Source organism: Leopardus geoffroyi, chromosome B4 (genome assembly GCF_018350155.1).
Source record: "Leopardus geoffroyi isolate Oge1 chromosome B4, O.geoffroyi_Oge1_pat1.0, whole genome shotgun sequence".
In the NCBI taxonomy this organism is placed as follows: domain Eukaryota; kingdom Metazoa; phylum Chordata; class Mammalia; order Carnivora; family Felidae; genus Leopardus; species Leopardus geoffroyi.
The window spans coordinates 35,554,544-35,581,888 of NC_059341.1; the positions used below are offsets into that span (position 1 = coordinate 35,554,544).

Consider the following 27,345-nt stretch of genomic DNA (forward strand, 5'->3'; position numbering starts at 1 on the left):
AGAAGAGGGCCCAAATCACAACACTCATATGCATTATATCCAGGGAGCAGAATAATAGCCTGGTCTACAAGCCAGTGTGGGTTTGGCTTGGTTGTTTATTTTAGGGGTTTTCTAATACCCCTTGGCCGTCGTGCACTCCTCCCATTAAGTTGATGGCCTGCACTCTCCCAGGGAAGGTATGACACAGTGGAATGCAGGGAACAGGAGTCATACCATGGCTTCAGAGTTCAAAGAGTATAGGTCAGGGCACTGAGAACCATATAGAAGACTACAGGAGGCATGTGCTGGTCAACCTTGCCCCAAACAAAGACCCCAAGATGGCAAACCTGGAAGTATCAGCAAGGAAACAAAAATAAGTGAGGCCCTGGGGTGTGTCCTTCAAAAGGCCTTGAAATCTTCACTGTGTCCCCATCCTGCAGCCCCAGCGCGGCCACAAGAGATCCAGAGCTACAGACCAAGAGACCCCATGCTGGAGAATAAGGGACCACACCGCCTGCAGGGATCAAAGACCAAGGCCCTTCCAAGAGGGACAAGGCCTCTTCAATGGTGTGGACTGACCACACAAGAGCAGTGTGTCCCCTTGGCTCCATAATGCAGTGGCCCTAAGCTACAACTACAGGGAAGGGGCTGAGAGCACTTACAGGAATGAGCTTTATGCCACAGGCCAAATGGAGTCACAAATCAGACAGGATGTTCAGTTATAGAAAAGCAAAAACAAGTTGCATTTCTTTCCCTCCTGAGTTTGCCAACTGAGATCCATATCTTTTACTTTCCAGAGATAGAGATGGGAGACAGAGAGCATGGAGCTGAAGAAAGAGCAAAAGCAAACTGGCAGAAGTGGCAAATGCAGGCTCTTGCTAAAAAAAAAATTAAAATTAAAAAATTATATATATATACACACACACACATACACATACATATATATAAGTTCAGGAATGGAGCAGAATTAGAGAAGTGTGTGCATGTGTATGTGTCTATGTGTTTATGTGTCCATGTATATGTGCATGTATGTGTTTGTGTGTGTCTGTGGGTATATGTCTATGTGTATGTCTACTGTGTGCATCTGTGTGGATGTCTGTGTGTGTGTACGTCTGTGTATGTGTCTACATGTCTGTGTAATATACCTGCACATATGTCTGTGTCTGTGTATACATCTGTGTGTATGTCTGTGTGTGTCTATGTATGTATATGTCTCTGTATGTGTGTCTGTGTCCATGTGCGTGTCTGTGTCTATCTGTGCATGTCTCCGTGTGTTTGTGTGTGTATCTATGTGTCTATCTGTGTGTGTTTGTATTTGGGATAAAGGAAATGCTAGCATGCTTCCTTCATTTGGTAAGTCACTGCCCAAGCCATGGCTTGAAAGAGGTGGGAATTGATCTAGCACGTAGAAGCCCCTTTTCAACCCTTCACACTTTGCTCTGCAACCCCCCCAAACTCCTAGTGTAATGTCACTGACAAATTTCACAGGCTGTCCCCATCACCCCTTTCCCTCCACCTATCTAACCTCCCCTTCATTTGCAAGGTATAAAAGAGCAACAAGCAGCTGATGTTGGGAGGCATTGAAAGGCCTGGGTTTCCATGCTGGTATTATTCTTTTTTATAAAAACAGCTTTATTGAGGTATAATTTACATACCATAAAAATCACCCATTGTTAAATATATGACTCAATGATTTTTAGTACAGTTATACAGCTGTGCAACCATACTACCATCCCACTTTAGAACACCTCCATCACTCTGTGGTGTGATTTTAAAACTCCACTGTCTCTCCAGCAGTCTCTGCACTCGGGCGACCTCCACCCCAGCTCCAGGGTTAAGTCCAACACAACCCCTCCCCTCATTGTCCTGCCAGCCCCTCTGTTCCCATGCAGCCAGCCCAGGCTTCCCTCTCTGTGCTGCTAATCCCCCCAGGGAGCTCCCGACAGGAGGGGCTGGGGCATAAAATAAACACAAACTCTCTAGCCACTTTCCCCACTGCTTTTGCCTAGAGTACACCCAAAGCTTCACTGGCTTCAGAATAAGACACAGATTCTTTTTTTTTTTTTTTTCTTATGTTGCAGATTAAGTGCTAAGCTGCAGAGGTTTCGGGTGGGCTGTGGTGGGGGGAGGGAGGTGGACACAGAGACAAGTATAACTGATGGAAGATGCTCCAGCTTCTCCAAGGGCCGTTTGGGAGACACTCCTGCTTGTATTTATTCTGACACAGTAAAGATTTCTTGCCTGTTAAGAGACAAGGTCACACCTCAGAAGGCCGCATGGACTGCTAATGCTCTGCCTGCCTGCTGACTCTGGCCATGTCATCACTCGGAGCTCACTGGCCAGCTAGGGAACCTGTCCCCAACACGTAGCCCAAGTCAAGCCACAAGACGCAGCAGCCCGGCTCACACCATAACATCTTACCCAATATGGAGCTGGGGCCAATCGTCAGAACTGGGGAAAACAGGGGTGAAGTTTCAAATGTGCATCAGATCTATTTGCTGAAGGGGCCAAAGAAAATGTCAAAGGTTAAAAAGCAAAAGAATTACACCCATGATACCATCAGCAGCCAGCAACAACAGAAAGGAGAATTCTGTAACCCTCCTGCTTCTTTTCAAAACGATCTCATCAGACAGCCCAATCTCGCTAATTAGAGGAAGGTGCTGATGAGGGGAAAAGATGCACTTGGTGGGAATCACAGGAAAAGTTATGGTGTCTCTGCGGGGGGAGGGGGAGAGAGGCAGGATCTTCCTACCGCCTGCAGCAGAGGCATCCTGGAGTGCCCTGATTTTGCCAACTGCATTCCAGAACTCTTTTCCTCCCATGCCCAGACAGAGCAAAGGCCTCTGTAATGACTTCACGCTCAGCCAAAAGTAAACACACTCTGCGCTTTTTCCATGGACAAATTCTAACCCCAAATTGCCAGCACTGGCCTCCCAACAATCCAAATGGAAAGCCGCCTTTCCCAAGAAAATAAAACCCTTTCAACTAAATAATACATCTTGGCTGCAAAAGGAAACTTTCCTAAAAGCTTCCTAGAAATTACTTCTCGTGCAGTGATACTACAGATCACCTGAGCAAACCCTACCAATGGGACACAGTCACTTAAAATAAGTAACAAATGATCCAAGATGAAAGCTTGCGCCTGCAAACACCTGCACGTGCAACTTATGCAGCACATTTTGTAGCCCTCAATACACACACATACACACACACACACACACACACACACACACACAGAGCACACATCTCACCACCACCTAATTGGAATATTTTTTCTGAAAACAGGCTGTGATAAGACAGGTGCTGATTTGAATAGACAGCAATAGCACTTGAGATCTGAGCGCAGCAGCACTTTTGCGCATGTCAAACACACATTCCACCTTGAATCCATGTGATCCAAGCTCAGTCCTGCACCAAGGGAGAAAAGCAGAGACTTGGGATGGTGGACTTACCAGGTTGGAATTGGTGGCATTGGAGTCATCTTCTGGAAAGGGAATATAGATCGCTAAGGCCACACAATTGGCAAAAATAGTCAGTAAAATAATTATTTCAAATGGTCTGAGGAAGGGAGTTAAGGAAGTCAAGGCCACAGAAGGCATAAGTGAAACAAACATACACATATATATTTTAAAATGAATCAAAGATTCGTAAGAATTTTGTTTGAACAATACATTCCAAGCCCCTTGTATTCTGAGAAGAAACATATGCCTTTTAAAGTGCTTCTAATGGGTCCCCGCCAAAATTTTTCCTAATATGTCAAAAGCAGTGGAGGCCAGTCGCGTGCCAGAGTAAACACACATTTCTAAAAACTTTTTTCTTCTTCTTTTATTTATTTAGATTGCACTGGACTTCATTTTCCCTCATGTGTGCTCAGGGGTGCTTTTACAGAGCAGTGCCTGCTCCAGTTGGGACAGGCTGTCCCCTAGACACCTCTTTTCCTGTGGCTTCCACGCTGCCACCCAGGGACTCAAGCTATGGTTGGGAGAGGTGAGATAGTAGATTTAAGGCAGACTTGACTTCAAGATTTTTCATTGAAATTTGGAGATTCAGATCTTTTAATCTGAAGTTTAGAGTGTTTTTTCCCCTTTCTACTTTATCTTCTGACACCTTCCACAGAACCTGAAGATGGCTGGGGGCTCTGGACCCTCAAGAGCACAGCAGCATGTATACTGTGCATTTAGGGCAGGACAGCCATCTTTGCTCCAAGACACAGCTCCACATGGAATACCTTACCTCTCTTTAGTCTGTGGAGGCCTTGCCTTCGGTGGGCAAGGCTGACATCTAGATCTTCATGACTTTTCCGTTGGCGTGTGCTGGGATCTAGAGGGACAAGCTGGTTCACTCACCAATGGCAGTGCACTTGGTGAAGTTCTTGTACCAGATTTCTTTATCAAAATTCCAGAAAGAACACATTCTCAAGAAAAAAATGACCTAATATGATAAGGGTCCTTCTACCCTGCACCCACAAATGAAGGCCAGAAAGGGGAAACTTCAGAGGAAGGCCAGTTTATGCTCTTCCAGCCCCATCTCCCCCCACCCCCATAACACTGCCAGGTTTCCAGGCTTGCCCATGGGACCTAACAGGAAGAGGAAGGGAAAGAGGATGGGAATCCTGGAAGAAGGGACCAACTTCCTCTCCCAGGGAAACCTGTACTCACAAAGTTAATAAATCAAAGCAGGGAGAAAGACCTTAGAGATTATCTAGTCCAAACCTCTGAGGCCCAGAAGACCTGAGAAACTTTCTGAAGACTTCACAGCAGGTACTTCCCAGTCAGGACTGGAACCCAGATTCCCTGACTACAGAGTCCAGGGTTCATTCTCCTACCTTGAATGGCCTCTGACCTGTGTTAACAGGGCAATTCTGGGCCTGGAAGGCATCTTAGTCAAGGCTTTAGCTGCTGTGCTAGTTATTGATCCCCCTCAGCCCTTATGGGCATAGCTGAGGGTCCATTTACCCAGCATACCTCATGAAGGCTGCCATTTTCTACGTGTGCCTTGATATCCACAAGATGGTAGGCAGCAGACCTGCCTAACCTCCCAGATTGACAGGTACAGAAAGTAAAACAACCTCTCCCAGATTCCAAGCTGACAAATAGCAGAGCCAGGTCCAGAAACAGACCTACTGACTATCTTTTCCAATATGTGCTGCCCCTTGAGTTGGCCAAGGAACTAGTGATAACAGTGGTGATGCCAATGATGACAGTGATGGCAACAGGAAGGACAGTAGCTAACATCTGAGAGCGTACTCTGTGCCAGGCTCTTTTCTAACTGCTCCATACAAACACCCTGAGTGATTGAGTATAAAATTGTCATCCCTATTTCCAAATGAGGACAGTGGGACACAGAAAGGTGAGATGTTAACTTGCCCAACATCACATAGCCTGTGGCAGAATGGGATTCAAACATAGGAAGTCTGGTTCCAAAGTCTGAGTTTGTAAGGACTACTCTACGCTGATATATCCTAAAGTTACCCTAAAGCATTTTTAGGGAGTTAGGACTTTATTCCTCCTATCACAAAACCTCTTCCCTTCTAGCCCTTTCCCGATCTGCTTAGGAAAGTGACATTCGACCTAGGGGCTGCTCAGTTTCATTCCCATCATTTGGTCCCTTGTGCTCCTCCCACCAGGGTGATAGCACATCAGTTCAGCTGAGCCAGACCTCATGCATCCAATCCTCAAATGTCAACTTGTTCCTTCCACCAAAGCAGGTGATGGCTAAGCTTGGGGTGTCTCTTACACTATCAGTTCTACATCCTCTGCCAATCCAGGCTATCCATCCATCATCTTATGCTAAAAGTCCCTGCTACTTCTAGAGAAGATAATGTGTAAAGAAACCAATCAGGCAGATAAGAAAAGCCATCAGCTGCAGAGTGGAGGAGAACCCAGGTTGAGACCTGGAGGCGTACTATATCACCCTGTGGCAGCCAGACCAGTTTTAAAACTGTCTTCCCTTCTTAATGACAGCATCAGATTCCACTCTTTCAAGGAACACTGACTAGCTAATACACCAGACCATCTCTTTACCTGTCCAGTTACCCTTCCAAGGCAATCTAAGAATGCTACCCAACTAGCACTGCTGAGGCTGGGCCCACTTCCTTTCCTGCAGTGAGGAGGGCACAGTCACCCAGGTGGTGTGGCTGCAGCACCCCTCTGCCCAGCTTGGGGGTGCAGTGAGGTGGCTGGGTCCACAGGTGGCACACCAGGTAACTGCCTTGTTAACACTGCTGCTGACCCAGTCAAGGGTCTTTTCATGAATCCCAGACTCAGGCCTCGTGGGGCTTTCTGACCAGTTTCCATGGACAACACATCAGACATTTTCATTACAAAGCCCCCATTCTCCCACACTTCCCCGTCATGCCCTGTGTACTGCTATCTCCTCTCTTCCCTTCCTCCCAGGCTACTATGGCACCTGGCACTTCATTCTGCGCTCAGTGCTCCTTGTCAGGGAGCTGTCCATCCCAGGAGGGGAAGAACAGACTTGAAGTTAACTAGTACTCACTGAATACATCCCAAGACATAGCTTTTCTGAGAATGCTTCCACATGCACGGACTCTGAAGCCCTTGTTAATTCTCTGGTTATTCCCTATTAAAGATGAGAAAAGTGGACCCATGACCACCCAAGAACACAGGAGGCATGGCCATGATGGGAGTGGTTCAGGCTCCAGATCCAAGTGCCACTGTGTCCCAGTGGGCTGGATGGTGTTCCCCTGAACATCTACTCTGGTACCTATCCTCTATACTATGGGTGCATGGGGAATGGGAAATGTATGGATCTGGGACTTGGGGAACCTGAATTTGAAACCCAGCTCTGTCCATTGCAGGCTATGTGATCTGACCAAGTTCTTCAGCTTCTCCAGGCCTCAGTGCCCTCCCCTTTTGGGGGAGCCTGACCCGCACGGCCCTCACCTTTCCCACTCTGTGGTTCTGATTAAGCAGTTATGACAGCAGCATAAGGAGGTTGTGCAGAGCCGAGCCTCTCACCCAGTCATCTGGTAACTGGAAGCATGCTTGGCCACTCAGGACAGACGGCCAGCTTGCACTGCATTCTCATAAAGTTATTTTTGAGTGGAGGGGCTCAAACATTTATAGAACTGACATTTATTGCTAAACAGAAGCTCTTCTCTCCGGAGCCATCTTCTTTTGCCTTTCAACCACTACCCAAGACTTCTAAATCCTTCTATGGAAAGTCATGAATAACACCAAACACTCCCATCCTGAGCCCCGGAAGACATGGTAGCCCTGCCTGAATGAACTCTTATTATGGAAATGCCCAAAACTAAGTGCCAGAGGTCTAGTCCTGTCTGTCACTGACCATATGACCATATGGAGTTCAATGTCATCACTGGGGAAAGTCAGAGGTGGCCCTACTGATCTTGAAGCTCCTATCAATCTCCACCAACCCACAATTCCCAGGACATTAAGGGGCCTATAATTCCACAGTGAGAGTCTGGCCCTTCAAAGTCATTTTCTCTGAAGGACCCACTCACTGGGCTCTATACATACAAAGTGGATCTGTGTTGAAACCTCCAGGCCAGCGTTCTCCACTTTGGCTACACATCAGAATGATGTGGAGAGTTTTAGAATTATGCCTGAGTGGGGCTCAGGCACCTGTATTTTGTTACAACATTCCAGGTGATGCTAATGTGCAGCCAAGTTTGAGAACCACTGTTCCTAGGCCTTGAACCAAGAACCAGGGCCACTGACCACTACCGTCTTGCACCTCTTGGGCTCTTTCACACTAGAGAAAGGGGAGGTCATCAAACTACACCAGTGCCATAACAAGGGAGGTAAAGAAGGCTATGGAGTAGCAGCATGTAACCACTATTAACCCAACACATCTGGAAAGGCTCAGCTGGGTGAGATGATATTTCATAACCTTTTAGGGTCATTTTCTCAAATGTTGCTTATCGTATGAAAAAACATATGAAAAAGATACCCTGCTTGTTATTCCAGCAGATTCCTGGGCCCTGTCCCCAGACATCCTGATTCATCAAGTCTAGGGCAGGGCCTAAAATTCTGCATTCAAACAGCGCCCCAGTGATGAAGAAGCAGTAGGTCTGAGAGCCACTTTGTAGGCTCAGCTCAGCCAACACAGCTCACTACCTGGTGGCATTTGTGGGGCTGGCCCCGCCAGGGCTCCCAGGGGCCCCCTGCCCAACCCAGAGCACAAAGGATATTTCCATTCGACGATGCTGATGCACGCCCTCCTGATGGGGTTCTTCAGGGTCAGGCAGAGCAGGGCGCGGGGCGGGCGTGTGGCGGTCGTGCTGCCCTGCTTCTTGGGTTTCCCATATTGCTGCCTCTTCCGCTGTGTGGAGCTGATGGTGGAGATGGTTGCATTGCCAGCGCTGCCCATCAGCTTAGCCTGCCGGGCTGCGTCGATGGCTGCCTGCCAGGACAAGGCTGCCCCGGGCGTTGGGATGTGCTCGGGGGCGAGCCCCGCAGCCGCATTGGCATTCATGTTGGCGTGAGCTGCGCGCGGGCTCCCATAGTTGGAACCTGCAGGAGGAGAGGACAGAGGATGGCAGTTACTAGGGAGAAAACAGGAGAGCTAGGAAAAGGAACCCAGACTTGCGATTTTTTAAAAAATCTTATTTCAAATGATTGCAAGAAACTGGGAGATGACGCATGAAAACATTAATGTGTGATGCTGAGAAAAAAAGAGTCAGGAAAACTATTCTGGTTGCAATTCAGCTGTGTGACCCTGGACATGTCACTCCTCCTCTCTAGTTTCACTGATTCATTTTAGGCGACAAGACATAAGCTGTATGCATTACAGCATGCATGTATGGTACGTGTATGCACCCAAGAGCACTGAGCAAGGGAGAAAAGGAGGACACAGAAAACAGTACATGTGCAAGATATGTCTATTAAAACACATATTTATAGGAACACATGCAAATAAAGGATATTCATAAATATAACAGAATGGTTGTTTAAGGAAAGTTAGGAGTAAAAAAGGAAAGTAGGATATGGGGATACAAAGGAAGAATGGATGGATGAGTGAATGAATGAGAGTCACTGCATGAAGCAATGATGGCAAACGTACAATGAATTGAAGAGTGTAATTCACTCAGGTCTCTACCCAAGTTTCAAAAATAAAAATAGTATAATAAAAGAAAGGCACTGGACCAAAGTAAGATTACATCCTGGTACCTTAAACCTATCTAGGCAATGAGTGTTGGTTGGATACGAGGGGGTAGGGGCCTGTAGTGGTTTTAAATTATGTCAGCAAATCTTTGACATCCCTCCCATTAAGAAAGAGGACCTATGTCCTTTCCTTCTGAAATGGGATTTGTCTCGGGTGACTGTTTTGACCAATAAAGTACAGCAGAATAACAGTACATCACTTCTAAAACTAGGTCCAAAATATGCAGTGTAAGCCCTGTGGCTTCCATGTGGTGAAGAAGCCCAAACTAGCTTACATGGAGAGACCACATGCAAAGAGAGAGACTCCCAGCCAGCCCCCAGATGCTCCAGTCACCATCTGACTACAACTCCATGAGAGACCCAAGAAATTCCTGACCCACAGAAACTGTGGGAGACAGCAAGGTGTTTGCTGCTATCAGCCACTTTGTTTTGGGGTGATTCATTATATAGCATTTGATATCTGGGAAACGGAGCTCTGTACGACAAGGATTGACAGGGTGGGGTAGAGGGACACTGTCAGGAAGGAAACCTGGGTAGAAACCAGTGAAATCCAGAACACAGGCATCTGCACTTCTCTGATTTAAAGGCACCTAGAGCCTTCGAGACTGCCCCCAAGACACAATGCATACTTTCTGGGCACTCTTCAGTCTGATCAGCTGGATTCCTCACCCTAGAATCCTACAAGGTTCACCCAGGATCAGCTCAGCCTGGGCCCAGACCTGAATGCCCCAGGACAGATGCGTGACCTGGAGACTTGTCACCTGGTTGGGTGCCACAGGATCAAGAGTAGCAGCAGAGAATGGGGTGGCAGTGTGGGGCAGTGAGCCTGGCATCTGGATGCCACATCAGTTGCCATCAGCGACTGTGGCTGGAGCAAGCAAACCGCATATGCATGTCACCTCCAAACCTCCTCACAATGACCCTCTTCTCTGTTCAGTATACACAAGGCTCTTCCAGGGAAACTGCCGGGCCCAAAACAAACTGCCTTGTGGAGCCCCTTCCCTCTCCTCGCCACAACTCACTAGTACTCAGATGAACACTTAGCACCTCTCCCTACTCTTATCTTGGATTGAGCCTTCTGTGTTTGACCCTCAGTATAACTTTTGTTCCCACTTTGACCTGCTATCTAGACCCTATCACCACCACCACCAGCCCTGTCTCCCCACAGGGGATAAGCAATGACCCATTTTAGCCAGACAGAATGCAGACATACTCTGTCCTAGAGACAGACTCTAGCAACCTCATCGGTCTCCTGCATCTAGCCATGTCTGACATCAGCCTTACCCTGAGCCTTCGGGTTATATTACTTAAGTAACTCAGTGCTAACTCAAATTGAGTTTCTATCCTTTGCAACCAAAAAAGACCTGACCAATATGCCTGCTCAATACAACAAAGCTTGTACCTGTCTGGGCTGTCATTTCTGCTAAATTCCAAAATCTATGTCCTTTCCATCATCACACCAGTGACAGACAGTAAATAAGTTTTCACTCTTATGCCAACTGATTGACTTGACTGCCCAAAAGGTTGTACCTAAAGGATTCAGAGTCTTCTCTGACTACAAGAAAATTATATTGTGATAGATTAGTGATGTCTGCCATGGGCACAAAGGGTAGGAAATGGTATCACAGATGCCACGAATTTACCACCCCTGTTATGATACCAAGATGAGCACATCAGTTCTTCTTCAGTACCAGCTGGTCTACAGCCTTCTTGTCCCGACAGTTGCCTCCTGCACTATTGCCATCTGGTCGCTGTAGCATTAGAGCCCCACCCCCAGTCCCCAGGGCCTGGAAAATTGCCTCTTTGCTATACTCAATTCATGGCTATATTCTCAACATGACACTGACTCCTGCCTCCCCATATATTCCATTCACCTTCCTCTTTTCCTCTGCTCCAGCTGCTCTGAGCAGCTGCTGCACCCCCAGGGGTAAAGTATTTTAACTGGAATGTCAGGATCATGGAGAACCCAATACTTCCTATGAGAAGTCTTCTCTCTCTCTCACGCACCTTGCCATTGCCCTCCCTACACTCACTGTGTGGATCATAGGCATAAAGCAAGGAAGGCCCCCAATAAGGCTGAGCCTTCACTTTCTTATAATACCCCAGAGGAAAAAACTAGAAGAGAGGATTTGAATTAATAAGGGCACCCGAAGCATGAGAGCTGGAAGCATTCGTATCTCCATTTAACACATAAGAAAACAAAGGAGCGTGTGACTCATTAAAGGTCACAAAGTGAGACAATGAGAGATTTCAGCAGCATGCACAGCACTCATAGTTAACTGCTAGACTATACTCCGCCTCCTCAGAATTCACACATGTACCCCACAGGCATATACACGTGTGTGCCCACCACCATGGCCACGAGCAGAGCACACATCTCCTACTGGGTTTGTGGGCCTTGATGGTGAAGGGCCTGCATTTCTTTTTTGTTTGTTTTTAATGTTAGTTAATTAGTTTGTTTATTTTGAAAGAGAGAAATAGAGAGTGAGCAGGGGAGGGGCAGAGAGAGAGGAAGACAGAATCCCAAGCAGGCTCCACACTGTCAGTACGGAGCCCGATGCGAGGTCAAATGCACGAACCATGAGATCATGACCTGAGCCAAAACCAAGAGTCGGGCACTCAACCAACTGAGCCACCCAGAGGACCCAAAGGGGTTGCATTTCTGACCTAAGAACATCCTTTATGTTTGGTATGATCTTCACAGGAAGGATTCCACTACGTGATTAGCCCCTTCAGTAACCCTTGGGGTGCCTCTGGGATGAATGAAAGGGGAAAGTGTCCCTTTTTCTATCAACTGTGTTGGAATGACCAGTAAACAGTGGCCTGATCTCATTTCTTACTGGGTTCACCAGGGTTGGAATTCTAATGTTATCCATTCCATCTGTGGTATATAATTTTTCCTTACTAGACTCTCTGCTTGGCATTGACAACATTTAATGGACTCTATTTTAGTTCCTCGACTAACTTCTCCCTCACATGCATAAAAGCAGCCATGTCTCCACCACTGTCAGCCTCTCCAGACTTCAATTCTCTTCTCACAAGCCCTCAGCATCACACCTTCCCGCAGATCACTGTCTTCAAACTCTAATCTTCATACTGTCTCCTAAGCACTGTCTTAATCCTCCTCTCTCCTACCACTTGCCAGTTCGAAAAGCCAAGCAATCCTGGGAAGAAGGCAGGAAGCACCAGCATGAGAACACATCCATTGCCTCAGAAAGGCTGTGGGGTTGGGGGGGGGAGGGTTACATCCTATGCACCCTGAGCTGTTGACATTGAGAGCAAGATGACTGTGGCTCCACAGAGCCAATACGTGGTTTTGAAAGCCATGTCTTGGCAAGCTGACTTCTGAGCCACCCTGCACCATGGGTGACCTTATTTATATTCCCAGAGCACAAGGACCTCTGTGGAGCACACCATCTGGAGAAAGCACATACAAATAAGTCCATAGGGAAAAATGGAATGTCAACCTCTCCCTAGCCAAAGAACAAAACAACAACAACAACAACAAAAAACCAGCCTTCATTATTTTGGTCCTGGAAGCTCTGAGCATTGTTACAGCCATGTGACATGACTAAGGCACTGCCACAGTAAACACAGAGCCACGCACAGGTGAGACAGGTAAGGCCCCACAGGGCTAGTCTCCACAAGGACTGTGCTCCAAGGCCCAGCCTAGCCTCCTCTCCTCTAAGCACTTTTCCCCCATCCACTGGGATGATTCCCTCCCCAGGCCCAAGGCTCTATTAGCATCTCCAGGTCCCACTCAATAAGGGGGCACAACTATCCAAGAATACCAGTATTGGAAAATCACCATCTTAGGCTCCACATTTTTGAACCCAGAGCAGTGCCATGGAGGAAGAGCAAGCAGCATTGTGTCCCTGATGGCTTTTGTTAGCACGAAATAACCACCCAATGCAAAGAGACCAATTTTCAAATTATAAAGCTGATTCAAAGCTCTGTCTCCTGGCTGCCAGCTGAAAAGATGCCACCGTTTAAGTCTGCTCTGGCTCCTGCCTTACTAAACTATTTGTACTGATGTGCTCATCCCTGAATGAGCCCCAGAGCAGATCAGGCCACATACAAACAGGTGGGTGCCCACAACAGCCACCTGCCCCTCACATATAAGAAAATGATTCCCATTTGTCAAATGGCCCAGATCCCCTGACTTCAGACAGTAGCTCCCTCCTCTGCACACAGAGCTGCTGCTTCTCCAAGGGACTAGAACCAGGGCAAGACCCCTGCACAGACTGGTCAGCCATATGTCATTCTGCTCTGCAAGGTTCAAGTAAAGATAAAAAAAAGTCAGGAGGCAGTGGCTTATGCTTCCTTGGTACCCCCATGAGTGAGGCATGGAGCTGAGGACCTGGAAGGTGCTCAGCGATGAAAAAGTTGATTTTTTTTTCCTTTAATCAATCTCCATCCAAGCACCTGATCCCAGGCCTTACTGCAAAAGATGCTTAATATCTATTTGCTAACAACTACACTATGATGAGGTCATGATACAGATGAAGGCAGATAACAGGTAAGCATTAGAAATTGCTGGAATCAGTCCACCTACGCCCTAAAGCATGGGCTTATTCAGGCTCTCCCACTTACTTCTTGGATGTGATTATAGGGGAGATTTCTGAAGGAAGAGTTTGTGAGCAATGACTTCCATCTCCCACGCCACCCCCCTCGTCCAGACCTCCATCCATTTCTTGGCCAGAATGCTGCAGTAGCCCCCTGACATTTCTCTCTCCTTTCCTGCCTGTCCCCAATCCAAGTTCCATGCAGCAGCCAGAGTGACCTTTTAAAAATATACATCATAAATCAGGTTCCTGTCATTCTTCTACATAAATCTCTTCAAAATCTGGACTCTTTGCCATGACTTATGAAGCCCACATAGGCTGGCCCTGGCCACTTCTCTCATCTCATTCCCCTCTCAGCCTGGTCCAATGCAGTCCTGACATACTGGCCTCATTTCACTCCTCACAAACACTCGCTTCTTATATGCCACAGTACATTTGCACACACTTAGAACATTATTCCCTCTGCTCTTGGCTTGGTAATTCCTTCTCACGCTTCAGGTTTGGGCTTAAATAATTCCTTCTCAAAGCCCCCAACCCCAATCCTCCAATGTAAATAAGTAGCACTCCCCATCCCCCTGCCTCCATACACCTTTGAACAAAGATGACCAAACCCCCGGCACCATAAAGAGATTCCCAGTTAGCCATGTGCGTGGAAAAAAGTACAGTGCTGCAGATGTGCTTTGACAGCATGACCTCCTTCTTAGCCCGAGCACCTTCATCCATGCACCAAGGAGGTCACCACTAATGACCAGACTCTAAACACACAACTACAACCCAGATTGATTTATGGAGAGCAAGAAGTAGCAGTTGACGCTTGGCAGAGAGAGAACTGGAAATGCATTTCCTCCTAAAGGCCTAACCATCCTCTCATTTAGCAATCTCTACTGTGCAAAGGAAATGCTTTCTCTCAGGCCAGGGTGTCACCCGAGATCTTCGCAGAAGCCCATTTAGCTCTTGCTGTCTGTCATCTCACTGTAGTGACCAGGGGCCAACATTCTCTTTAAGAGTGTAGCAGCCAACCTGAAACAGAAACCGTGCTTTCTCTGCCCATTAAAGGCCAAATAACTAGAAAGTAGGAGGCCATTAATCTTCTCTAGCTAGAACATTACAGAGATAGCTGGGAAACTCAAAAGGGAAGATACTGTCTCCTGGTCTTAGAAGATACCCGATGACCTGTCCATCTTAAGCCCAGGGGTGCTCAGGCAAAGAAGGGTCAGCTCTGGCTCAGCCCCATTGAGCAGATGGGGTAGACTGGTGGAATGACTAAACTCAGCAGCTCTTGCAACCTCCCTATACTTGTGCCTTCCTGTCCTGTAGAGGCAAAAGAGCTAACAACTATAATTTCCAATATCCCCTGTAGCTGGACTTCCTGATGTGACTATGGGGTTTGGCCAACTCAAGAAGTGAACTGAAACTAAGTCTGTTGGGGAGAGCATCTATTTCACTGCTATAGGGCCGGCAAGGCTATGGCAATGGTTTTTTGATACCTGGAACATGGATAAGGTGGTGTGATCCTGGAGCCAGCTCTTGGCACAATGGCTTCCAGATTCCTCATCTTCCTAATTATACCAGAGCCCCAGTCCTTTTGGTGAGCCAGTTCTGCAGTGTCGTCCTGGGAGTCATTCCTAGAGGCCCGACCTATACAGCCTGCTCTCCTAACCCTTCCAATTAAATTCCCCTAAATTCCTGTATTAAGTATGTTTCCTCTGAAAATGGCTACAGCAGTGTCTGTTGTAGGTCTGACCCCTGACTGAGACATACAGTCTACAGTCTCGCTGTCTAATAGAACATCTACAATGATGAAAACGTTCTGTTAACTCTGAGATGTTCAATATGGTAGCCGCCAGTCATTGCTGACTATTAAGCACTTGAAATGTAGCAAGTGCAACTACAGAACTACACTTTAAATTTTATTTAATTTCAATTAGTTTACATTTAAATAGCCACACATGGCTAGTGGCTACCATATTGGACAGCACAGGTCTATATTAAAAGGAAGTCATAATGGAAAGAGTAAAATTTGTGAAGAAACTTTTTTAAAAAGCAATCAAGAACTGATTCAGATGCTGATAGGTGGGTGGATTTTCTGATCAGGAAATAATCACCCTATGCAAAAAGACATGTTTTCAAAGCCTAAGACAGTCTGAGACCCAACAAACAACATTAAAAACAAAAAGTCATTCTTCAGTGGCTAACACTCTTGTCAAGTGAATGAAAAACTATCCCAATGGGCAGATGGGGAAACTGACATTCACCCCCCCCCCCGCCAACCTAAGTAGGTCCTAAGAGAGCCCCAGGACATCCCAGCTGAAGTGGAAACATCTCCTCAGACCGAGCACCCAAAGGATCTTCTAAGTGTGTCACAGCTGCTACCTGTATCTCTCACCTGAGCCATTTCCACACTATTTTCAATAGCATTCTCTTACACTCTTTCCTCACCCTTCTACAAACACAGTTCATGAGAGATGGGGATGCTCAGAACAGGCCCACCATCACAGTAGTCAAACCTGCTCCAAAACAAAGACAGGGACCCAAGGACATCTGTGGCCATCTCCTCGCCTAATTCAATCAGATACTGCCTTAAATAAAAGCATCACTTGCCTATTCTACATCCCACTCCTCTCTAATGATCAGGGAAAAGGCAAAGAACCTGGAGCATTTCAGGAGCCCAAGACAACTGGAAGAGTGGCAAAGCTGCCACACCTTCTAGTGATCCAGCAAACTAAATCTTTTCTTGTTCTTCAGAGGGCAGCTAGTCAAAAGGAGAGAAAGACAGGAAAAGGAATTCTAGGACCGACTCCCATGGAAGCAAACTAGCCTCCATCTACAGAGGAGGTCTGCTAACATTACCTCGGCTAGAGGACATTAATCATAAAGCCATTTCCGTAGCATTACGGTCATACTGACATCAGAGAGCAGGTGAAGAAAAACAGCAGAAAACAACTGACAGATACACACCCTAAACCACACTCTCCAACCAAAGATAATAAATTGTGATAGTAATAAAACATTTCTTCCACTTTTTTCCAAGCAGGGAGAGGAGGGAAATCTCAACTTCTTGCTATTTGAACTAAGGCGCCTATCACCACCTGGTGATGGCAAACCTAAATTACAGGACCTAGTTGAGGTTCAATTCAAATTTATCAAGTCAGCCATTTCAGCTTTTTCAGAGTAGCAAATGCAGAGTACAATGCAAAGTAGCCATTGCAGTGAAAAAAATAGATCCGGCCCTGAGTGAGGTCAGATACCGGCTAGAAAACCAGAAAAACTTTCCCTCTGTTTGTAGATGTCTGGGGACAGCTGGCCACAACAATGAAAAGACCAAACACTGGCTCACGGTCTCCTTGGCTACAGCTAATGAATGGCTGAGAGTGGTTACACTCTTATATGGGTGCTCTGCTCGTATTCTTCCAGGGATTCATAAGCTCCTTGAGCACAGGAACCAGCTTTGTGGCCTCAGAAACCCTGGCAGGGTGGTTGTCACCTACTAGGTCCTCAAAACACATCTCCTACATGTGAGTTCTTTTGCAAAATTTTTATTTCTATGTGGAAGTTTACAGAGATGATGTTATTCGATTGTTTCAGATTAGCATGTCATATGTGTGTTTATTCATGTGTTTATTTCATATATTAGGTGGATATTTATTTCTTATCCCCCATCAGAAGGGAAGCCCCAAGAGACAGGCACCTTTGTCTGTTTTGTTCACTACTGTGTTCCCCAGAGTCCAGAACAGCCTGGAGCATGGTGTGCGTTCCGTCAAAATGTGTTGAATGAAAGAGGGAATATCTCAAAGTGTAATTGTCCCATGACAGTTTCTTCCCATGACATTTTTAATTACTTCAACTTCTGGCCCCAATTTATAGAGGGTTTTGCTACTTTGGCCCCATTTGATTGGTAGGAAAACAGAGACACAGAGTGACTACACCTCCCCCAGTCACCAGAACTACAACAGATGAGGCAGTGCTATCTTGAGAGGACACTTGTTAGTGTACTCAGTGGCCTTGACCTCCTTCCTTCTCACCACCTGGGAGGATGGGGTGACAGGAAGACTCACTTGGCTGATACTCATCTGCCCACGTACTTCACCCACTGAACTGGTCAAGGCACCTTTAGGAACCAGCAGTAATTCCTCTGACTCCATCCATGCCTATGAATGTCCAGCCACACTGCCACAGTGAATGGCATATGGTCCCTGCAACAGGGGCGTGGCCTTGCTGAGGCTCAGAACTCATAAACTCAGACACTCCATGGGAGGTTCTGTTTTGCGGGAGAGGTCTCAGTATGTCTGGAGCCTCTTCAGCCCTGAGGGGAGCAGAGGAAGCTGAACTCCAGAACCCTACCCATGCCTCTTTCACTTCACCAGCAGGAAGCATGGGCTGATCAACCCTGTAGGGAAAGCAACACAGCACTCCTAATGAGAGTCTTTAAGGAATTCAATCATTTGACTACCATTCTCAGAAGCTATCCTAAAGGACTAATCAGAGACTCCAGCAAAGCAACGTATCCGGGTATTCACCACAGTGTAAATTATACCAACATCAAATTGAAAATCACCTATAAGCCCAACACAGGGGGACTGGTCACATAAATTGATCCCACATCCACATGATACAATTTTAGAGCCATAAAAATTATGTTTTGAAAAATAATATAGAAAAAATTTCCATGATATTAAGCAACAGAAACAGTGCCCAAAAATGTATGGACCCAATTTTTTAAAAAGACTTTTTTTCATAGAAGAAAGACTAGAAGAAAACACATAGAAATATTCCTAGAGGTTCAACTATAATTTTTTTAATGTTTATTTATTTTTGAGAGAGACAGAGAGGCAGAGCATGAGCAGGGGAGGGGCAGAGAGAGAGGGAGACACAGAATCTGAAGCAGACTCCAGGCTCTGAGCTGTCAGCACAGAGCTGGACGTGGGGCTCGAACTCACGAACCGTGAGATCATGACCTGAGCCAAAGTCGGATGCTTAACTGACTGAGCCACCCAGGTGCCCCTCAGCTATAATTTTTTTAAAAGTCACCTTTCTAGATCATGAGCATGACAAAAATGATTTAAGATCTCTATTGTTTTTACTAAACTTGAAAGGAATATACACTTATTGTTGAAAAATAGAAAAAGTCCAACAATTTAAAAATGTATATCTTAGAAACTCCCCTACTTATGTGTCTATCTAGATTTTGTCCTGTAAATAGTTAGAACAAAGATTTACAAAAATGAAAGGAAGCATGGAAGGAAGGGAGGGAGGGAGGGAGGGAGGGAGGGAGGGAGGAAGGAAGGAAGGAAGGAAGGAAGGAAGGAAGGGAGAGAAAGAAAGAAATACTACTAGTGTTTATCTCTAGGTGGCCACATTTATTTGCAGAGAGGCAGTTCAGCCTAGAACTCAGGGCCATAGACTTAGAAACCAGGCAGACCTGATGCACATTCTAGCTCTGCTAGTCACTAGCCGTGTGGCAGGAACAATTGCCTCACCTCTCTGTAGCTGAGATTCCTTCTTTGTAAAATGAAAACGATAATACTGCCTATCACACAGCATTGTTATGATAATCAAATGAGTTAATAAATATAAAACTCTCAGAATAGTGCTGAGAGTAAGAACCTTGTAAGTACTAGCTCTTTTTGAAGTTATTATATTTTCCAAATTTGGTATAGTAAATAATTCTTTGGTAATCAGAAAGAAAAAAGTTATGGTTTCAGCTTCATTATTTAAGTATACTTCCAAAATTACTGTAGCCAAACCAGTATCAGATTGTGGTCCAGCTGTCGACATACCCAATCTGGGTGGTGGAGTGCAGGGTTAGGGGAGGCTGTGCACACAGACCCCACCTGGCAAACCGGCCGCCCACCTTCCTAGCCTGCCTGAAGCCTCTTCCTCCCAGTCCCCAGCACTGCAGGAAAATACAAGCCTCTGCTTGCAGCTGCACAGGAACAAGAAGTCCCATGAAAACTGAGCATGCACCTCTGTGCAGCCCTCTGCGGCCTCAAACCTAAGCTCTGGTACACCCTGTGTCTTCAGCTACAGCTCTCCATGAACAAAAGTATCTAGGTTCGGGGCAAAGTAAAATGGTTGACTTAAAAATTAGCCAAGATACATATATGGGCAAGATGCTTTCTTTTTTCTTATCTTGATTTGTAACAACAATTCCATTAAATATCAACCCGGCTCCATGAGATATGAACAGGTATGTGTACACACAGAGAAAGACACCAGGACCCAGAGCCAGAACACCTGTGTTCAGGCCCCAGATCTGAGGGGTGCCATCCATATCAGCACAAACCCTTCAAAGAAGCTGGAACAGAGTCAGACACTGGAGGCAGGGAGTGGCTTTCCTCCATCCAGAGCACAACCCCATAGCATTGAACCAGGCCCCTGACCCTGTGGCTGTCTCTCCCAACACCAGCCACACTGCCCAGTACCAAGTGATGCACACTTCTCAGTTTACCCATCTGTAAAATAGAGATAATAATACATTACTCATGGGACAATCATAAAGAAGACTAAATGAGATTAAGTCTATGAATGTATTACCCACATATAAAGATACTTAATAAGAATCATTCCATAGATGCCCACATGCAAAGCCTCATTTCCAATGAAGTAAAATAAAACATTAAAGCTGTTTTATAAAAAATATATATATATTTTCCCCAAAAGCACACCCCCTCCATGTTAAGCAACCACCTCTCAAAAACTGCTATATTTCACACACAAATTAATAGTATCAATTCGTGGAAAAGTGAATCCATCCAGAGACTTCCGAACACAGGAATCCAAAGATCCTTGAAAACAGTGCTCCGTTTTCCTAGGATCCTCTATTAGTGAGAGGCTCTGAAATTCTTCTTCCATTACCCCGTGGGATTGCACTGTGGTGGGGAGGGGGCCACTGCACATATTTACACACGAAAAACATAATACACCCATACATGACCCATTTGTCCTCCTCCTGATGTCTCTAATTCTCATTAAGGTGGGACAAAAGAAACACATTAGTGTATTCCTCTACACTCATAGGCTATTTAATAATGATGCTTTGTATAAAGTATAATGCTTCTTTCACTTAGAAAAGTCAAAGCCATTTATCTCATTAATCCCCACAAAACCTTTGCCAGACAGCAGGCCGACAAGATGGTGGAAGGCAACGAAAAAATAAGCAAGTCCCCCTGAGCCTGTTGTTCCTTGGTTAATATTAAGCTTCAAAAGAAATGAAGCCATCTTGACTCCTTCCTGAGTTTGGTGAGAGAAGAACCAGACCAGAAGTCAAGAGAGCTGAATTCCAGTCTCAGTTTCATCACCCATTTGTCCTGTGCACTCAGACAAACCGCTTTCCTTCTTTGGCTCTCAATTTCCTCCTCTTTAGAAGGAGAAGGCTCAGCCAAACACCATAAGAGGTCAGGATCCTAGCTCAGACACTCAGGCATAGAAATCTTTGGTCAGGGCATCTCACAGCCCCCATTTCTCCTCCCTAACCAGTCTAACTCCTACAGAGTTTCTCAGCGCTTGGATCTCCTCCCCACAGACCTCAAAGATACAGGCTGAGAAAGTCAGCCTGACTTTCTCAGCTCCCTGTGTTCACTGGCTGGGCTCCCAGCCAGAGAGGGCCTGAAAGAGGTATGCTTGGCTATCCTAAGAAGCTGCCTCCAATTTGTCTGTGCACACAGGGCAAGGTCAACCTAAAGGGCTACTCAGCTAGGAAGGGCAACAGAGAGAATATGACCCTCCAGCCCTTGTTTCTTTCCTGGTTTACTATTCCAGCGTTTCCCCAAGACACCTGGTGGTTCAACATGGTTTACATTGAAGTCCTCAAAGCCAGAGAGAGCCCTTCACCCCCATTAAGATAGCATGATCAAAAAAATGAGAAGGGACGCCTGGGTGGCTCAGCCGATTGAGCACCCCACTCCTGATTTCAGCTCAGGTCATAATCTCATGATTTGTGGGATAGAGCCCTGCATTGGGCTCCACACTGACAGCATGGAGCCTCTTGGGATTCTCTCTCCCTCTCTCTCTGACCTTTCCCCGCTTCTCAAAAATAAATAAACATTAAAAAAAATTTTTTTAATTAGAAAATAGCAAATGTTGACAAAGACATGGAGAAAGTATGACCCTTGGGTACTGCTGGCGCTGGAAATGTAAAATGGTACCACAGCTATGGAAAACAGCATGGAGTTCCTCAAAAATTCAAACACAGAATTACCACACGATCCAGCAATTCCACTTCTGAGTATATACCCAAAAGAACTGAAAGCAGGGACTCAAGCAGATGCTGTATGCCAATGTTCACAGTAGCGTTATTCACAACAGCCAAAAGTTGGAAACAGCTCAGGTGTCCATCAACAGATGAATGGCTAAACAAAATGTGATTTATACATTTAATGGACTATTATTCAGTCTTAAAAAGGAAAGAAATTCTGACACATGCTACAAAATGGATGAACTTTGAAAACATTATGCTAAGTGAAATAAGCCCGTCATAAAATAAATACTGTATGATTCCACTTCTATGAGGTCCCTAGAGGAGTCTTATCCATAAAGACAGAAAGTGGATTGGTGGTTGCCAGGGCCTGGGGGGTAGAAGGGCAAGGGGAGTTAGTGTTTAATGGGTACAGAGTTTCATCAGGAAGATGACAAAGCTCTGGAGAAGGATGGTGGTGACAATAGCACAGTGATGTGAATGTACTTAATGTCACTAAATTATGTACTAAAAAAACATTAAGATGGTAAACTTTATATGTTTTACATAATACAAAAATATTAAAATTTTAATTTAATTTTTTATAAAAACCAGAGAGGGAGGAGTGTTGGACCTGAAGCACTTAAAGGACATTCCAAGAGGAAAGAGATCTAGGAAGTGGGGGGCTGCCTTCTCAGGAACAGAGCGCTGGAAGCCAAAGGCAATCTGTAATGTATGCTACTTGAGCCATCCTCAGGAAGGGCTGGGTAGGGTGCATGCACACTAGAGGGAGGTGTGCAGCAGGACGAGTCTCTACCCCTACACATGCGCCTCCCCACATAGGCTTCCACTTGGGCCCTCAGCACCTGACACAGGCCCAGAAAAGGATGCAAAGAGTTTCGTCATAAATTGTTCCCAATTATCAAATAAATCACACATGCACATACACAAACATGCCTTCACAACTGAGTGAAACCAGACTCACGTCCAAATACCTCTATAGTGTTCTCAAGCTCCACTGAATATCAGGCGTCAGATCTTTGGCTGGGAAAGATGGGTAACCAGAACATCAGATCAATCCCTGGATTTCCATGGTTTCAGTCTTGTCCAAAAACTTTGCTCTGGGCACCTGGAGTATCTCCAGAGCAGGCCGTGACTTGTTCATCTCTGTAGCTCTGGTGCCTAGCCCAGTGCCTGACACACATCAGGTACAAAAAGAAGTGTTTGCTGAAGGAATATGATTTCTACTTAGCATCTGATAGTTTTACGTGAGGGGACAAATGACGTCATTCCCACTGCTAATGATGAAACCAAGGCAGAGAGAAACACATGGACCCCATCCAACGAGACCCAGGCTAGGACTGACTTAGCCACCCCCAAGTCCTCCAATTTCTCTGGCATCTCAAATCCATGCTCTTTCCTCAGAGACTCTTACAGCCAGGAACCCCTTGAGCTCTCTCCCTCCGTGTGTGTGTGTGTGTGTGTGTGTGTGTGTGTGTGCACGTGTGTGTGTGTGCATGTGTGTGTGTACATATGTGTTTCCTCTTTGTTTTTTTTATTAAAAAATTTTTTTTAAGTTTATTTATTTTGAGAAACAGAGAGAGAGAGTGAGCAGGGAAGGGGCAGAGAGAGAGAGAGAGAGAGAGAGAGAGAATCCCAAGCAGGCTCCACACTGTCAGCGCGGAGGCCAATGCAGGGCTTGAACTCACAGACCATGAGATCATGACCTGAGCTGAAACCAAGAGTCGGAGGCTTAACCAGCTGAGCCCCTCCTCTCCTTCTTGGGCCCCAAGCTGCCTTTTCCCTTCTTTTTGCACGGCTTTTTCTGGACCTTCCAGACCAGTAGTACCTGACCCTTCCTGGCCTCTCTCCTCCATCTTTTCCTCCTTAGAAGACTGAAGAAACATCTAACAAGGATCATCCTTGTGTGTGCCAGAGATTCAGAGCAAGGTTCCAGTGTGGGCCAAGAACACCTCTAGTGCTGCCCACATCCTTCCCCAGGCCTCAGAGCACCAAAAGGCTGGGCCAAAAGGGAACATACAGGGAGAGGTGGGAAAGTCTGTTGTTAAAAACCCAAAAGTAGGAGGCAGAGGTCAACATGACCTCCATTCTTCATCTCAGAATGGAGTTATGATTCAACAGAGCAGAAACCAGGGCTGTAAAAACACTGTAAAACTCTATAATCTCTATACCTTTGTCACCCTGTTTATGTGACTCTCTCCCAACTATGTCCCCACAGTAATTAGGAGGGTTATAACCTCTAGACAAAGTGAATCTAGTGATGACCTATGAAGACACCAAGGAAGGAGAGAGAAAGAAGAGTATGGGATCTATACATACTGAGTTTTAGGGACAGGCTACAAGGGAATTGAGTGAATGGTGACAGCTAGAAGAGAAAGCAGCAGAGTCTAGTAGTTAAAAGCAAAGATCAAGAGTCACGTGAGACCCAAGTTCATACTCTGTACAGCCACTTACAACCCTGGGGGCCTGTGCAACTTATTTAATATCTCCGAGACTCAGGTACCTCTAAACTGTTTCAAGGATTTTAAAACATTTACAAGCACTTGGCACGGTGCAGTCATATACAAAGTTCTCGGTGAACAGTGGGCATTAATTGGTATTGCTTTTATTGCTGATGTGGTTATTAATCTGGATCCCTGGGGCCTGCAGCAATGAAGGAGAGGCATGGAGAGGCCCTGGCCTGAGAAGGGCCATCAGGCTCAGCACCATGAAGGCCTCTGTGGGCACCTCAACACAGACCCTGCCCAGAGTATCAGCAATTCACAACCCTCCACGCTTCTACTAAAGCACGCCCAGCCCCACCCTATCTCACTTCCTGATCAGCTCCCCTTGAGTCAAGAAGACCAAGGACCAGGGCTGGGCACATGGTCTCTTCTTCCCTCCCCTGCTAAGGAACCATGTGACTCTGGACAAATTCATCTCCCTGTGTTTCAGCTACCTCATCAGTAAAATGAAGGAGTTTACCAGATGATCACTAAGGTCCTATATGTGTGTGTATGTACATATACATATACATATACATATACATATACATATACACACATATATATACACATGTGTGTACGCATATATATTTATATATTTTGGTACTCATTGATTCTAGAATTCACATGTTGGTGGCAGAAGAGTTTATCATGAGGAACATGCTGGCAAAAGAAACAGGCTTCCTAGGTGGATGCTCAATGCCCCCAACCCACTCCTGAATTCCCTCCTTTAATGCTAATAATGCTGAAAAGCACCTACCTAATAGGGCAGCCACTTAAATAGGGCCATCCCCCCCCCACCAGAGTTTCAACAAACATGGGCTAGGACTGCCATGATTCCTTGAGAGCAGGATACACAGTGTTTGCACTGCACACTGTCCAGCTTCTAAAATATCTGCTGACTTACTAAGCTGTTCTTCCTGGTCCTCTCTGTCACACTCAAGTTTTGGAGCAGGACGCTGCTGGAACTACAGTTACCTGCTCATTAGCTCTCCCTGAATGTCTGACTTGTTCGGCAGCCTTCTCAATTTGGTTTTCCCAATCTGTGAAATGGAGCTAACAGAAACCAGCTACCGAAGGATAGGAGCATAGATGTGGAATTTAGACCCAGAAGCATATTTCTAAAAATCAGTCACCTAGTTTTCACATAGGTAGAGAAGGTTATTGGGGCAAATGGGGCATTTGCTTCAGTCTGCTCTATGAACTCAGTACTCCACTAAAGGGCCCTTTAATATAAAACACGCATGGACTAAACATAGCTTTGCTACTGGGTGGTCCCCTGGCAGCCTGCAACTACAGACACTGTTTGCTGAGCATCACTGTTTGCCTTTTACAAAGAAAGGCAGTTTTCTTTATAAAACTATGGGCTTAGGACTCCACTCAGGATAGCAAATGCTTGGTCTAACTTCCCAGTTGAACCAAGGAGTTACAGAGCCACTACTCACTGACCCCAAATCATCAGTGATCACACAATTGTGTAGAAGCATCAGTGATGGGAGAAGGGACAGCAGCTGCTGCCTGCCAAGAATAAGGCCAGGAAAGCAAGTTCCCTTCATGACCACACGTTCACCCTGAAGCACAAATGTGCAAACGTGTGTGTGTCCCTAGTGAGTAACTTGCAGGCACAGAGCACCACCACCATGGCCTTTGCCACTATTTTCCTTGTATCTCCATGAAGTATGTGTGTGGCTTCTCCCCCTGCACAGACATAACCCTGTAAGCACAGCCCCTATCTCATTCCACTCTGTAGCCCCCACAGTGCCAGCACAGGGTAAGCGGTCAAGAACGTCTGGGTGCATGCGCTGCACCGGGGCAGGCACTGTGGGGAGACGCAGACACGTGAGCCATGCTCGCTGCCTCAGTGAGCCACCAGCATCCCTGGGTTGCACATTCACCCGCACAGATGGGCACACAGACACCCACCCACACATACTCTCCAGTAACATCTGCCCAGCCAGGGACTTTGCTCTTTCAGAGTCTGTGACTAAATTTGGATGTGAAACCAAAGCAGCCAAGGCGAGACTGGCCCAAAGGTTAGCTCCAGGCAGCTTAGCTTTCTACAGCACTTGGTTCACCTCTGCCAGAGCACGTGGTTTTGGGCTGTCACCCTCTCTGGACTGTGGCTCAGTGCTTCAGTTAACTGAGGCACCCCTCCCTCCCCCTGCCCATGGCTCCCATACTCCACTCCCGAGGGGGCAATGGTTTCAGGGGAAGGGACAAGGCCAGGAGTTATAAAGTGCCAAGGTACAAAGATGAGGAGTTTTTGAATGAGACATAGCTCAGTGTGAGTCTCAACTCTCCCCAGATAAAAAGCTGGCTGCTCTCTGCTAAGTTAGCCTAACCTGTTTGATCCTCAGGTTGCTTATCAGTAAAACAGGAATAATATTATAAGGATAAATAGGATTCATTAACACCAGTGCATGCTTACCAGAGGTTAACTATTTCGAGCCAACACTACCTGTTGAGTCAGCAAGGCTAAAGAGTGGTGTGAGACACAAGGAGTTATGCCCTCCTTCCCCAGCCCCCGGAGGATGCCAGTTCTCCAGCAACTTCTCCCAGCCCACTCCAGAGCACAGCTGGACCACCCATCTCAGAGAAAACAAACAACACCTAGTGATATCTTGCCTTTGATGCCACATCCAGAGCTGGCAACACTCTCTCACACTTCCTTGAATGCAACAGCCCAGACCAGTCACCACACAGATGGGGTTACACAACATCTGAGCCTCTGGGAGACATAGCTTCCATCTGGCTGGCAGCTTACAAATATTTGACCTTATCAGGCTTGAATTGGAAAAGAAGGGTAATTGAAGTCTCGCATGAAATTATTGGGCAAGTTATGTATGACCCAATCAGGCTTACAGGGCATGTACCAATTTCATTGGTTTGTTCCAAAGATACTTTACGTGGGGACTGGAGAAAAGAGGCAGGCCACAAAGCTGAGCCCTGTGCCCTTCATTTCTGCTATGCTTTAA

The 27,345-nt window shown here is 46.2% G+C and overlaps 1 protein-coding gene across 50 annotated transcripts in view; it reads right to left on the minus strand.

The window, feature by feature from the left end:
• CACNA1C (calcium voltage-gated channel subunit alpha1 C) overlaps positions 1-27,345 on the minus strand; it is a 757,779-nt gene that overhangs the window by 598,052 nt on the left and 132,382 nt on the right. For all 50 annotated transcript variants that reach the window (XM_045465322.1, XM_045465309.1, XM_045465310.1 and 47 more), the window contains exons 2-3: positions 8,156-8,477; positions 3,432-3,537 (exon numbers count right to left, since the gene is read on the minus strand). In XM_045465322.1, the coding sequence (XP_045321278.1) occupies positions 3,432-3,537; positions 8,156-8,439 (390 nt within the window). In that variant the 5' untranslated portion in view covers positions 8,440-8,477. The remainder of the gene's footprint in view (positions 1-3,431; positions 3,538-8,155; positions 8,478-27,345) is intronic.